This window comes from Strix aluco, chromosome 14 (assembly GCF_031877795.1).
Source record: "Strix aluco isolate bStrAlu1 chromosome 14, bStrAlu1.hap1, whole genome shotgun sequence".
NCBI classification, from domain to species: Eukaryota; Metazoa; Chordata; class Aves; order Strigiformes; family Strigidae; genus Strix; species Strix aluco.
Genome location: NC_133944.1, coordinates 363,796 through 377,003, shown reverse-complemented (window position 1 = coordinate 377,003; position 13,208 = coordinate 363,796). Strand labels below are relative to the sequence as shown.

Here is a 13,208-nt window from a genome sequence, read left to right as displayed (position 1 = left end):
GTTGTGGGGTCTCCCCTCCCCCCTTGGAGATATTCAACAGCCATCTGGACGCGGCCCTGGGCAGTTGGCTGTAGGTGGCCCTGCTTGAGCGGGGCGGGGGGGTGGACCAGGTGGCCCCCGGATGTCCCTTCCTACCTCAGCTGTTCTGTGACTCTGTGACGTTGCAGTAAGCTGAGCTTGTTCCACCATTTCAGTACAGCCAAATGCAACACTGCTCATCTAGGACCACGGATCACACTCGTAATTAATTCTCACAGTAAATTCCTCTGTGACCAACAGGGACTTTCAGTGGTCACGGCAGGTAACACTGTGGGGTGAGGGGGGGACCGTTAGTAAACAAAACCACACAGGTAGAAAAGAAAGTTGCTTTTGCTTCCACCAAAGAGTGGAAAAGGGGTGAGCTGGGGGGGAGCCATGGAAAGCTGCAATAACCAAGTCTGGAAAAACCTGCACGAGGGCAGGGAATTGAAGCCTTATTTAGCTTATTCAAAAGGCAGCCAAGGCGAAATGTGCTCATAGTCTGTATCTATATGAAAAGGTTCCCATTGCTAATAGAAATCATTATAAAACTGTGCAATTATGGAAATTAAATCTAGTGATGTTTAAAAGGCAGAACGTTAGCAGAGACGGGCTCATGGCAGGGCAAAGGGGTGGTACACTCTCCATGATTTGGTTTCTTTAAGCATCTAAAAATGCATGCTGTTGGCTTTGTGGTTTCCAAACGTCAGCCCCCAAACACTGGCATGCCACACATCTGTGTTTGGTCGCCTGAAGACCCCTGTGGCCCTCCCAGCACCTCCAGTGACGGGCTGCGCTGCCGCGATGCGGGGAGCTGCTGTCCTCCCTCTGAGAGAGGTGCTTCTCTGCATCAAGCCAGAGGTGGGCACCACAAGACCCCCACTTGAGATCAGAAGAGTAAAGTTAAAACAAGAAGCAAAACCTTTCAGCCAGATTACTTAAAACCCGATTTTTCCCTCTTTTTTCAGTTTGAAAAACTTTTGATTGAAGTCCCTTAAAGCCCTCGCTAATGCTCACAATAGCTGCCTTCAAAGTGCATAATGTTGCGTTTTTTCATGAACTAACCTTATAACCAGTCTTGTGGACACTTACTACGAAAAGCGTTTAATCTTTTCAGTGCTGTATTTTCCTCCACATGCCACTGTAGTATCTTGTTTCCTCACCTTACAGAAGCTCTTTTAATGTTATCATCCATCACACAGAACGGACAGGAGCCATCTGTGCCTCTCGCTCCGGGAGAAGGCACCAGATCTGGAAGGGACCTATTCTGTTCCATGTTCCCTTGCTCTCTGAGCTGATCTCCCACTTTTATTCTTACTTCTGTCCATTTTCATCCTCAAACTAACCGAGTTTGCTTCTCGCAATATTTGCAATTGCTCTATCTTGTGTGTTTTGCTTGGCCAGCAGAGATGTGGCTCCACTCTGCAATCTGCAGCTGAAACTTTCCCTGCAGCATCCCTGGCAGCTGATTGTTATTCCAAGAGGTTCAAGAAAGACCACAGAAAAGCAAAAGTATTTGAACACAGAATTATAGCTTATAATCCATCTGTCACACAGCCTTTACCTTGTCCTTGTCACAAGTCTCCTGATCACTCTGTGTAAGACCAGAGAAGCCACTTCCTAATGATCGCTGATGCTATAGGCGAGCAAAAAGTCTCAAACACCAAAGGAAAAGCTATTGGTTTATATATAGATATATATATATAGATATATACTGTGTTTACAGAGTCAACAAGTTAAATGCAATATTCATAAGAGCATTAACAATAAAAATACAATCTGTGTGTAGCCAAGTACAGACTTAAAATGGTAAAACAGGAAAAAGGATCTCACCAAAAGTACAAATATACAGTACAAATTGATTTATTTAAAACAGTTACAAAAAAAGCACAACAAAATAGAGATTATCCTTAGAATTATTAATGCTTTGTTAAAGATCAGGTAGGAGGAAAGGGGCAGGAAGAGGGTTGGAGGGGAGCACCTGACTAGTTCTAAGGCTTTAGATACAATGCAGTCGGTTACATGTTAATACAGCCATTACATAACTGGGGTTATAGTTGAGGGATCAGCACTTATCTACAAAGACCTCCTTGCCTCAGGGCAGCCCAGCCGCTTCCCCAGTGCCTTGCTCTGCTCCTCTCCCCTGGCGCTAAGGTGCCATCGAAGTGGGAAACAACTAGAACGTGCGCGGGTGCGTCTGCGGGGCGGCAGCGGCCCAGCAGGACCCAGGGCGAGTCCTGCCCCCCGACAGATGTGAAGACCGTGGAAGGGCCTCGGCCACCAGCATTTTAAGCCATACACAGAACACACCCTGGGCCAAACTCTGTACAGAATGTGCATTCGTAGCCATCTTAGCAGCTTCTGCAAAGTGTCAGGCCCTAGGACAGCCTGAAAGACAAAGAGCAGTTGTGAGTGACGCTCGGGAAAGGCACATGTACTGCTGCGGGCAGGAACTTGCATTCGGGCTACTCGAGCTGCTGTAGTTTCTTGTACAACGTTTTCTGAGTAACAAGGACTGTTAGTTCTCTATGGGGGAAAGTGACTTCAAGAGTGGGGTGAGGATGGGGACGGGGGGCGGGGACACTTAATGTGAAAAGTGCATTATACTTGCGCACCTGCTGGAAAGGGGAGGCAGAGGGGCCTCTGCAGCTTTCCTTCTTTCCAGACAGAGCTTCCTCTGCATAGTCTGGTAGTGATGAGTGCTCGTCACTTGGAGCAAGTCTCGTGTTCCTGGAGCAACAGTGTAGGCAGAGCCTAGAAGCAGCCCTGGCCCCCGCCAGGCGGCTGACCCGAGCAGCGTTCCACGAGATGGGGCAGATGGCCACGCACACCCGTTATTGCATCCTGCGGACTCTCGCCACAGAGTGTGAGCTGGATAAAACCAAGGCCAGGAGGCCGCCTCCTCCAGACAGGACAGACCACAGCTCTCCTCCCCTTCACAATAGCAGCAGGAAAACAGTGTATTTCTCTGAGAAGCCTGTCATATCTCTGCCAGCAGAAAAGCCCAGATAACCATCTCATTCCACAATGTCTTCCTGGCTTTATCTCCTCCTTTCCCTGTAAACCTAAGAAAGAAAAGCCTCCTCCATGGGCTCATTCACAGCCTTTCTGCCTGCAGCAGAGCCTGTCTCACACACTCCTGATCTCAGCAGAGCCTCAGTGCTCAACACAGCCATCACCACAGGTGCTGAGTAACACAGCCCAGCCCAGTCCAGACAGATTCCAGTGATTATGAGTACTGCTAAGCTGGGCTAGAGGGCTGCCAGAGGCTCCCTCCTGCCCACGCCTGCGGGGCGAGCGGCCAGAAGCCCAGATTCTTCATCTCAGTGCCCTGCCATGAGATAGGCCCCAAACCGCCGCTTTCACAGAAGAGCTGGCAGCTGAAACATGCACAACAGTGGGACTGACGGGGAGTCCGGATAGAAGCACCGGGGTCAGATTCACCCTGGACTGTTCCACAGAGCTCAGGCCACACTCAACAGATGCGCAGCTAGCCAAAGTCGAGGCCAGTGGCCAGGGAACACCAGGGCAAGCACCTTCACAGCCCTCCAGCTGCCTACAGTACAAAGCTACTTCAGCCACACAGCATCTTGCCCTGTAAATCAGTGTTTGCCCTTTCAGACCACTGTTCGGTGCAGCTGAGGCCTAGGAGCAGCAGTTACAGTAACGCACATGAGATAAGGCAGGCTCTCCAGACCTTCTTTCTAAAAGACAGACTCCTGCGTTCAGAGATGCACACGAGGGCCTCTGCACCCTTCAGCTGCTCAGATGTTCCCTTCATGCGTGCAGCCAGCCCGTCTACATTCACACACCACACGTATGCAAGATCCCTTTCTCAGCTGCCTGCCACAGCTTTGAATTCCTCTGCGTGCACCGTGCAAAGAACAGGCAAGAGAACCTAGACTCCTCTGCCTTCTGCCTTTGGCCACAGACACCCTGGATATCCTGAGCAATAAGTACTAACCGACATTAATCGAGGTCTTTGTGTAGGAGAGTCCAACAAACAGCAACTGTGAACACACAAGGTGAGGAGGCCAGGCACCTGGGCCCTGACAGTACATTTTACTGACAAACGGTGCCATGAAAACAGCGTCTGCTCCCACAGCTGCTGCATCCAGGGAGGCAGAATCTTCACATGACAGCATCACCACGACTTCATACATTTCAAATGCAGCTGATGAGATCGGAAGCAGTGTGTCATTTGGGGGAAGCTACACATGATACAGGCAGCATCCTCAATCTGGAGAAACCCCCGTGAGGCACAAACACTGAAGGCGTGAGTAGTGTGTATCTGACCTAAGGCCTGGAAAGAAACTGTCCTGGTGCAGGCATTTCAAAGGCAACAGAAACGGCTGGCAGTGTGCTAGGAAAACAGGCCTGGATGGAAGGGACATTCTGGAGACTCTCTCATTTGCCCAATACCCAGGCAGAGCACCCCTCTGTCACACAGTCAACTGAAGCCAACTGATGACAGGAGGACAGGTTCCTGGAGCGTGTGCAGAACAGCCCTGAGACACCACCACCGCCAGCAGCTGCAAGGACAGCTACACCGAGGAGAGGTGCCGACACACGAGCCGCTTGGGGAAAGAGCAGCAGTGCCCTGTCAGTCAGGCATGCCTGACAGAAAACTCCAGGCAGATGGGAGAAGGGAGACAGAAAACAGTATGTTGAACATCAGGAGCAGCATCAGGACTCTAGCAGGGACCTGGACACTGAAAAGAAACCCTCTCAAAAGGCTGGTCCTAAGACAGAGATGGGCACCTTAATACACAGAATACTTAACCCAAGTTAAGTGAGTGAAGACTCTTATCCTCAACATAATAGTGACTATTTTTTATTCTAGCTAAGCAGTTAGAGCTGGTGTCATAACACACCATCAGAGAGGGCAAATTAGTGTAACTACAGGAGCCTTCAGTTGAATGGAGTGTTATTACCATAACGAGGTATCAATACACATTTGTATTAAATCTCACCGTGAAAAAGACGACTCTTGATTTTACCGTGTTGTTCTACAGAGGAACTCCAGAGTGAAGCATCAGAAAAACTAACACAAAACCACCCCAAAATGCCCTATGATGCTGTGATATTTTTAGAGTCCCTACATTAATCATAGAACTGTACTTAGCAGAAACTTTGTACCTTGCCTGCACATGCACAAACACTCGTCTCTTGTCTAGAGCTTATTCGGAAAACTGCCTGCAGGGAAGAATTACCCATCTGGAAAGTTTTCTTCTGATTTAATTACAAGATAGTCTCCGTCTTCTCACAGAAAAAGGATGTGTTTCCATCCTTCCCTAGAGAATGTTGAATATATTTTACTCCAGCTTTAAAAAAAACCCCCACCAAAAACCAAAATCCAACCAAAGAACCCCAACCCATTCATCCACAGGCTAAGCCTCTGCAAAAGCTGTAAGCCCAAGAGATTTTTTTTTTTTTAAAGTTATTAACATTGGAAGAAAGATCTGATGTGGTGGCAAATAATTAAATGTATTTTATAGCAGGAAACTGACATCTCCCATCCCAACTCGTGTCCCATCCCAAGTGCTCAAGTTCCCTATTCACCTACACCCAAACCCATCCTTTTGGTCCTTCCTCTTGAATTTCTGTGATTCATTCAAATCTGTACATTCTTTGCAAGAAGAAAGAGCAGTTGGATTCAGTGGAAGAGACATTAAACAGAACCACCAGAGAAGCATATCCAGCCTGCCCTCAGAGCTCCATTGGTGAACGGTCCTTTTAAAGTGCATGTGTGAAGAAAAGGGATACTAGGAGTAGAGCCCCCTAAACTCCAGTGGGGACTCATCTCTCCCCATCATGAGAAAGGAGGAATAAAATCTTCAGCAATTTTATCTGCTACCTTAAGCCGTGTCTGCCCTCCTCATCTCCCCACCTACCCTGCAAGCTCAGACCCTGCCCTGCAGGGAACCAGTTATTCAGGGAGGTGTGAGAAAGCCCCAGCCTCCAAGCTCTGGAATGCTCTCACCACATGCTCACGAGCACAGCCCTGTCCTCTACCCCAGCTAGCCTGTTGCTGCTCCCTGAGGCACTGGAGCCCTCCCGATTCCCCAAGAGGAACTGGTCAGCCACCGAACTGGAATAAACCCAGTCCTGCAGGGCAGAAAGCAGCCTTGCTGGTGAACCTGCCACAAAGTCTGTGCAATTTCTCCACCTGATGGTGAGGCTCACCCACAGGGGATGCCCTAGCTCACAGCCTCAGAGGGATCATTTCCCTGCATTAGAACGCCCTTCGATAGACAGCTTGACCTCCTGGGGAATGAAAGAGGGACGGAGCAGAGAGGGCCGAGGCTCCTCCGCCTGCATGCTGTATCTTTGGAAGCCTGGGGCTGTCCAGCTGTGCTGACTGCCAGCCTCAGGCTGAGAGGGTTCTGCATGGGAGCTCTGGGCTGCGCTGTCCCTATCTGTGTGGCTCTTCCTTTCGGCCGCTCTGTCAGACGGTTCTCTGGACCCCTGAGCTGTTCTTTCAGATCTCTCCCTAGTAGATATCAACTGATCTGCGAGCGGGTAGTTAGCCTGAGAAGCGGAGTTGCCATTCATGCTCTGTAAACTGATTGATATGCAGACATCGCCCACCTGCAGCCTGTGACAGGGCAAAGCAAAGAGCTGAGCAGTCCGCCCTGGGCTGCAGGAGGACCAGCCCTGGCCATACACAAAGAAGGGGTGCTCTGGGGGCACGTCAATGCTCACTTTACTTTGTTGCTCCCCAACCACAAAATGCAGTGTGACAAGCCCAGGCCACTGGCTTTCCTGAATATCCACCACGGTGCTGGAGTCGATCTTCAGGCCCCCGCTCACCTCCGCACTGCGAACAAAGTCTTGAGTCTGCAGGTCCTCGACCCGCTTCAGTTCCCCTGTAGCCAGCTGGATGATGGCTCCTTTCATGAAGTGAGAGGGCAAGTGTGAGGAGCTGGGTGGCTGCAGCTGGGCCAGGTCCTTTTCAAGCATGTTTCCTTGAGCCTGTGCATCCGGGCTCCGCCTCACCAGGGTTTCTGAAGTGGAAGACCTGGCGGGCTCCGCTCCAGCGGGCACCAGGACTGGCTTGCCATTGGCTATCACCATTCCTTTGGTTAACTGTCTTTGTCTAACCGGCTCTTCGGGGGACGTGACATACGGACTCCTGGACTGGCTCTTCTCAGCAGCAGCCCTTTCCACCATGTTCCTCAGCGCATCCTTTGCCTCCCCATGCTGATCAGGGACATTATGGCAAAGGTTTAAAGGGCTCGGGTCATCTTTCCTCTGGGCTGCCAGAATATGATAATCCTGAGATGCCAACACCCCCACCACCCTCTGAACCTCCAGATCAGTGTCGGGGGTGCTTCTGTGAGCTGGCACAGAGACCTCTGTTCCCAACGTCTGGTAACCTGAAAGGAACTGTCCATCAACCACACATCCCGCTGCAGCCCCTGGCAGATAGTCTTCACCTTTACTGCCAGCTGAGTCCGCAGTCTCGCTGGTCCTCCTCACCACATTAGGCTCCGGATGTCTCTGTCCCCCATTGGCAGCAGCTACCTCTGAACTCAGCTGACTGTCCTGCTGAGGAGACTCGGGGCTTCCACCTGCTGCAGGTGTCTCGTACGCTGAATACCCTGGTGGGAGGCGGGACATCTGATAATAAACAGGAATTCTGCCTGGTGCAATATCTAACGGCTGGGTCCCAGCATGGTGCTGCATCTGGCCAGAAGGAGAGATTGCAGAAGCAGATTTGCTGAAGGTGTGGGTAGGAGAGGTAGTCTGGGGGGAAGGAGTGGCTTCTTCCGTGAAGAGAGAGGCATATGGCACAAAGTGGGGGACATGAGAGGCAGTGAGGTTGGTGGAAGGAGACAGGAGAGGACTAGGCAGGAAGCCAGGAGGGACAGCATAGGGCACTGTGTAATGCGAGCCGATGAACTGTAGGGACGTTGGAGGGATCTGAGCGTAGTGGATGGGAGGGTAGGGCACCCCCGGGTGCTGGATTATTGGCGAGGTCACATTGAAGGCGGGGGGCAGGGGGCTCACGTTCACCACGGGGTGCAGGCCCGTGGGGGAGAAGGTGGCGGGTGGCACTGCCACTTTGTAGAGCATCCCGTACTGGTCCACCGTCAACCCTGCCACCGCTTCCGCGGCCTCGCCAGGGCCATAGCGCAGGGCCGCGGGACCCGGCCCCGCCGTCCGGGCCCACTCGGGGCCCTCGCCCGAGGCCTGGGCACCCCCCGCCCGTCCCGCCTCGGTGCCGGTGCTGGCGGCGGGAAGTTCCCGCTTCTTTGGCGGGAGGCACTCCTGGCTCCGCTCGTGGCCCGCTCTCATGGTGCCCCGTGGTGTCCCGGCAGCCCCGGCCGCGACGCTCGTTCATGGGGGCACGCGCAGGGGCTGCCACACGCTGGCTCCCAGATCCCCGCCGCTACCGGCCGCCGCCTCACCTGCGCCGGGAACAGAGAGAGCCGTGAGTCCCGGTCCTGCCACCGACCCTCTAAGGGCCCCGGGAGCGGGGGGGGGAGAGCCCCCGGGCCGCAGGGACAGCGGGAGCCCCGGGAACAAGCAAGGCGACGGCCCCCGGCCCTGCCGCGGGGCTCCGGCCCCGAGGACCGAGGGCGCCCAAGCCCGGCTGCCGGCCCCACCCCCGACCCCGGCCCCGGCCCCAGAGCCCCGGCCGCGCCGCGCCCCACCCCACCGAGCCCGAGGCGCCGCAGCCGCGCCCCGCCCCCGCGGGCCGGCCCGGGGCCCCCCGCAGCCCGCGGCTCACCCGCCATCGCCCGGCTCCTCCTCCGCGACCCCCATCGGCCCCGGCGCCGCCCGCGGCCGCCTCCGGCCCGACCCCTCCCCGCGCCGCGGCGCACGGTAATGACGGCCGCCCCGCGCACGGCGATGACATAACGCCCCGCGCGGCGGAAGTACCTCACCCGCCGGCAGGGGGCGTGACACCGCCCGGCCCGCGGCGCCCCGGGGTGACGTCACGGGGCGCCCACGGCGCCGGTTGTCGTGGCGACCAGCCACGCCCGGCCCGGCCCCGCCGCCTCCAGCGCCCGCCCCGCGGGGCCGCCCCCCGGGCCGCGCCCTCGACAGCCGCGCCGGGTCCCTCCTGGCGGAGGGGCGGCCGGACCCGCTCTCCGGGGGGCAGGCCGTGCGGCCGAGCCGGCTGGCGGGGGCAGGCGTCGCCGGGAGGGACAGGCCTGCGCCGAGAGGCTGCCGCGGGAGGGACATCCCGCGGGGGAAGGACGGGCCCGGGCCGCAGCTGGGTCACCCGGAGGCCGCGCCGCGCGAAGATGGTACCGGGCGGGCTCTGCTGAGAGGGAGGCTCGGCACAGGGGCCCTGCACGTCACTCGGCTTTCGGAAAAGGAGCGGCCTTGCGCCTTGGACGGACCTTCCTGGGCGTCCAGCCGGGAACACGGGATTCACGGCGGCCCGCCTGGTTCTCACTGCCCTGCCCTGCGTCCTCTGCACAGCCTCTCTCCTTCTGCCTGAAGGTACCCCTCGTCCTGTCTCACATCTACGCTCCAGGCAGCCTCTTGCTTGTCTCGGTTTTGCCTGCGAGTCCCTACAAGTGGGCAGTTTCTTGGCATTCATTGATTTTTAAGGTGACAAAAGACCCTGGGAAGTGCAGAGAGAAGAGCTGCCCAGAGTGAGGGCCGGCTCTGGATCCCTCCTTCACTGTCGTCCACGAAGCCTCTCCAGCCCCCAAGTCCGGGCCCCAGCAGCCGCGGCCTGATGCCCGAGCAGCACCCGCCCCACACGGCCCTTGAGGTCGGTTTAGTTTCCCCTCCCCGGCTGGAAAACCAGCCTGAGCCGTTCCTGGCGTGCTGCTGTCAGTGCACGGGGCAGGGCTCGTCTCAGAATAATCTCCCCACACATTTCCCACACCAGACGCTCCGCTTCGCACCCGCTGCCACGTTAAGGCGCGGAGCCGAGCCTCTGACGTGGGGAAAGCAGGACGCCATCCCCGGAGCCGCCACCGAACGCTTCGGGAGCAGCCTCGACGCGGCGAGCGCCGCTGGCCCGCGCCCGGCCGCCGCGCCTTCCCCCGGGGCGGGCTCTCGGCGGCCCCACGGAGCGGGCCCCGGCGCCGGCCGCCCGCGGAACCCCGGTTACGGGCGGCGCGACCCGCCCGGCCGCACCTCGGGGCAGCGCTGGCCGCGGGGGGACCGCCCCGCGCGTGACGTCATCAGTGACTGCCACGGTGCAGACGCACCGCTCCTCGCAAGGCCGGCATCGCGGCTGCTTCCGCCAAGAAAAGTAGTGCGAGCGACCCGTTCCGCCTCGCCGCCGCCGGTGCCGCGCCGTCCCACCGCCGTCCCCGCAGCGGCCCCCGCCGCGGCCGCGCTCCCTGCACGCCGCCGGTAGGGCTCGGGAGGCCGCGGGGGAGCGTGCCGGCGTGCGGATCCCTCCGCCTGCGGTATCGGTGCTGCGGCCGTGCCGCCGCCATTTTGAATGCCTGGCTCCTGCCACTGTCGCTCCTTCCGCTGCAGGGACCGGCCCGGTGAGTACGGCCGCGGCGCCCGCCGCCCCAGCCCGCCTCCGACACGGGCCTCCGCCGCCGGCCTGCCCGCTCCGCTCCCCGCGCCGCCGCCGCCCGGCCCGGGCCGGGTGCGCGCTGCCGCGGCCCGTGAGGTCCCGGCCGCCCGGGGCCCCCGCGTGCCCCCGCCGCCGAGCCCCGTGGCTGGGCTGCGGCCCCCGGCAGTGCCGCGGCCTTTCCTGCCGGTGGGGGCCGCCCGGTGCCCCCCCGTGGCCTCTGCCGGGGCGGCTTCTCGTGGGCCACCTGCCCTCGCCGGCTGCGTTCGGCAGCCGGCCGCGGCCTGTGCCCCCCGCCTCCGCCTGGCGGCCTGGGCTCGTCACGGACTCTGCCCCCCGCTTCCGCGCCGGCCCACCGCCCCCCAGCGCCCGGGGAGCGGTTTTTGGGTGCTGTTACCCGCTGGGAGGGTGTTGCGGGCAGGGTTCTGTCACCGCCTGTTCCTGGGGCTCGGGTGATCGCGCGGCGGAGTGGGGAGCGCAGACCCGTAGAAGTTCGGTCGGCGCGAACGCAGCGGGACTGGATCCGCGCTGGGGCCCTCGGCGCCTTGGGAGCAGCTTGGGCGTTTGTGTCCATCCTTCCCTCGGGGTCTGACTGCTTGTGCCGCACAGCCGCTCGGAGCGTTACAGTTAATGTCTCTCGTACACTTACAGTGTTTGCGTGTTGTTTTACGGTTTGTGGATTTTCACGGAAGTGAAAAATCTATGATCTCTGGCCAAAGGCATTTGCAGTAAGCTGCGAGTGTGAGTTTGTGTTAGTGGTAGACTGCTGTTTGAGAATCAATCTGCAAAGACAGTTTCAAGTCTCTTCGTCAAGGTTGGTAGAGTTCTTACAAGCTTTGAGACAAACTATAAGTTTTTTTTTATAGTAAGCATTATTTTTAAAGTTTGCAGATAGAACAGTTGTGTGTTTTATTACACTGTAAACGATGCTTAAAAATGCTTAGTGATGTATTTTACTTTCTGATGCTTGAAATGTTAATGGAAAGGTGACATTTCACATGCATGACCAGAAGGTGTGCTTGGCTCATACTGGCTTAAACAAAGTAAAATATATGTGTATCTTCCCCTGCATACTACCCCTAACATCTTACACTTAAAATGACAGAGATTTGTGCATCGTTGTCTTCTATTTATCTTTTTGCTGTTCTACTTCTATGTGATAGTGCACAGCTGGGTTTTGTATGCCTGTCCCGTGTCTGTCTGTCCGTCGTCGTCCCCCCCCCCCCCCCCCCCCCCCAGCTACACTTGTTATTTCTTCTATTGCCAAATTCTTTCTTTTGCCTACTCATGTGCACTCTGGTATTTGGCACAGGATTTGAAAACTTTACAGGGTATCTCAGAGCTCAATGAAGGCAAGAGACTGTGTTGGTTTTTTTCTGAGAGATTCAGTGTGAACCCCCTCGATTCTTCCATAGTGGGAGAAGGTGGAGAAGGTGTTTAAATTCCTGTGAGTTGAGAAGGGGAAAGTAAGTTTGGGGTAATTGTTTTGTGAAGGGATCCAGCTTTTCCATCTCTAGTGTGCAAGATAAGTTCCAGATTTCTTCCTTTTTTGATAAAAAAGCATTCTCTTTCTTTTGGCTTTTTTGTTTGTTGGTTTGGTTTTTTTCCTATGGCTGTTATTTTCTTCCTAAAAGTGGTATGATAGGAGTACCTTTGTTGCAGAGTTCTGGCAAGAGAGTAGGGGATACAAAAATGTTCTGATTCTTGATAATTCCTTTGGTACAGAGTTTCGCAATGACATCATTGTAAGCTAGAATGAGATAGTAAATTTATCAGGCAATAGTGTAAAAAGGTTGTGAGCAGCAGCAAAGCAACTGAAGTTGTCTGGTCTTAGGCATGCAGACAGACTGCGCTGGTTAATGTTCAGATTTGGAAAGTCACCTTTCAAAGTGTAAGGGCTCATAAAAATCTTAACTGCTGCTGAAGTTGGTGGCACTCGTTCAGTAAAGCTTCTTGTGCCTCTTTAGTGTGAATATTTGGTTTTATTTTTGAGTTGGCAACATATATAACTTCAGGAGATGGGTTGTTTGATTTCTTTGTATTTTTTAATAACAGGGCAAACTCTTCTAACTGAAAGTGATGTTTTGTTCTAGGTGATGCTCAGCAGTTCTCTGAGGAAAAGGGTCTGGTCTGCCTTGGTAGCAGTATTACTTCATTGGATGAGAGTTTTGGAGTTAAGTGAATGTATGATGAAGCTGTAACTCAAAAAATAAGACTTACAGTAGCATGAGCATGAGTAAATCTGCTAATATCACGAGTAGTAGTATTATGCTTTATCTGCTGTTTGGCAGAGATGCTATAAGTAAAATTTAAGATTAGAACTTCCTAGAGCATAGATGAAGTTACCTGGTATATTGTAAAGTTTATATTAATGAATGTAAAAATGTGGCATAGCGTCTTTCATCTGGCATTAACCAAGGTAAAGAAAAGTGTGGGAATTTTGTCACAAAGTAGTAGCTTTTCTTTTTTTAATGTTAACTCTGCAGGAAAGTGAACAGGAAGTAAAGTAACCAAATTACCTTACAGATGAAAATAGTTAGGAAACTAGAAGCAAGTGAGAAATACAAAGGTAATGTAGGTCAGCAGTGATTGAAGTAAAGAAAGAGAAGTCAGGAAATGTGGAATTCTGATCTCATCTGTCATACTGATCAGCTACGTGGATGTGCTAACTCTTCCAATGCTTCATTCG

At 54.8% G+C, this 13,208-nt stretch overlaps 2 protein-coding genes across 4 annotated transcripts in view; one reads left to right on the top strand and one right to left on the bottom strand.

Moving 5' to 3' along the window:
• Positions 1-1,687: 1,687 nt before the first annotated feature.
• Positions 1,688-8,859, bottom strand: ATXN1L (ataxin 1 like). Its single transcript, XM_074839467.1, has 2 exons — positions 8,756-8,859; positions 1,688-8,432 (listed from the first exon to the last, which is right to left on the bottom strand). The coding sequence occupies exon 2, from the start codon at positions 8,317-8,319 to the stop codon at positions 6,241-6,243; it is 2,079 nt and encodes a 692-aa protein (XP_074695568.1). The 5' UTR covers positions 8,320-8,432; positions 8,756-8,859; the 3' UTR covers positions 1,688-6,240.
• Positions 8,860-9,196: 337 nt separating this feature from the next.
• Positions 9,197-13,208, top strand: part of AP1G1 (adaptor related protein complex 1 subunit gamma 1) — a 52,252-nt gene continuing 48,240 nt past the window's right edge. The window contains exon 1 of one of the 3 annotated variants that reach the window (XM_074839934.1): positions 9,197-9,477. The gene's annotated coding sequence lies outside the window, so the exon portion shown is untranslated. Of the gene's footprint in view, positions 9,478-10,265; positions 10,488-10,903; positions 11,334-13,208 lie in introns of those variants that run through there. The other 2 variants (XM_074839936.1, XM_074839935.1) reach the window with 2 other exon arrangements.

What these genes read in the sequence shown, in the direction of transcription:
- ATXN1L (XM_074839467.1), bottom strand. Translation starts at nt 8,319, where the DNA reads ATGAGAGCGGGCCACGAGCGGAGCCAGGAGTGCCTCCCGCCAAAGAAG.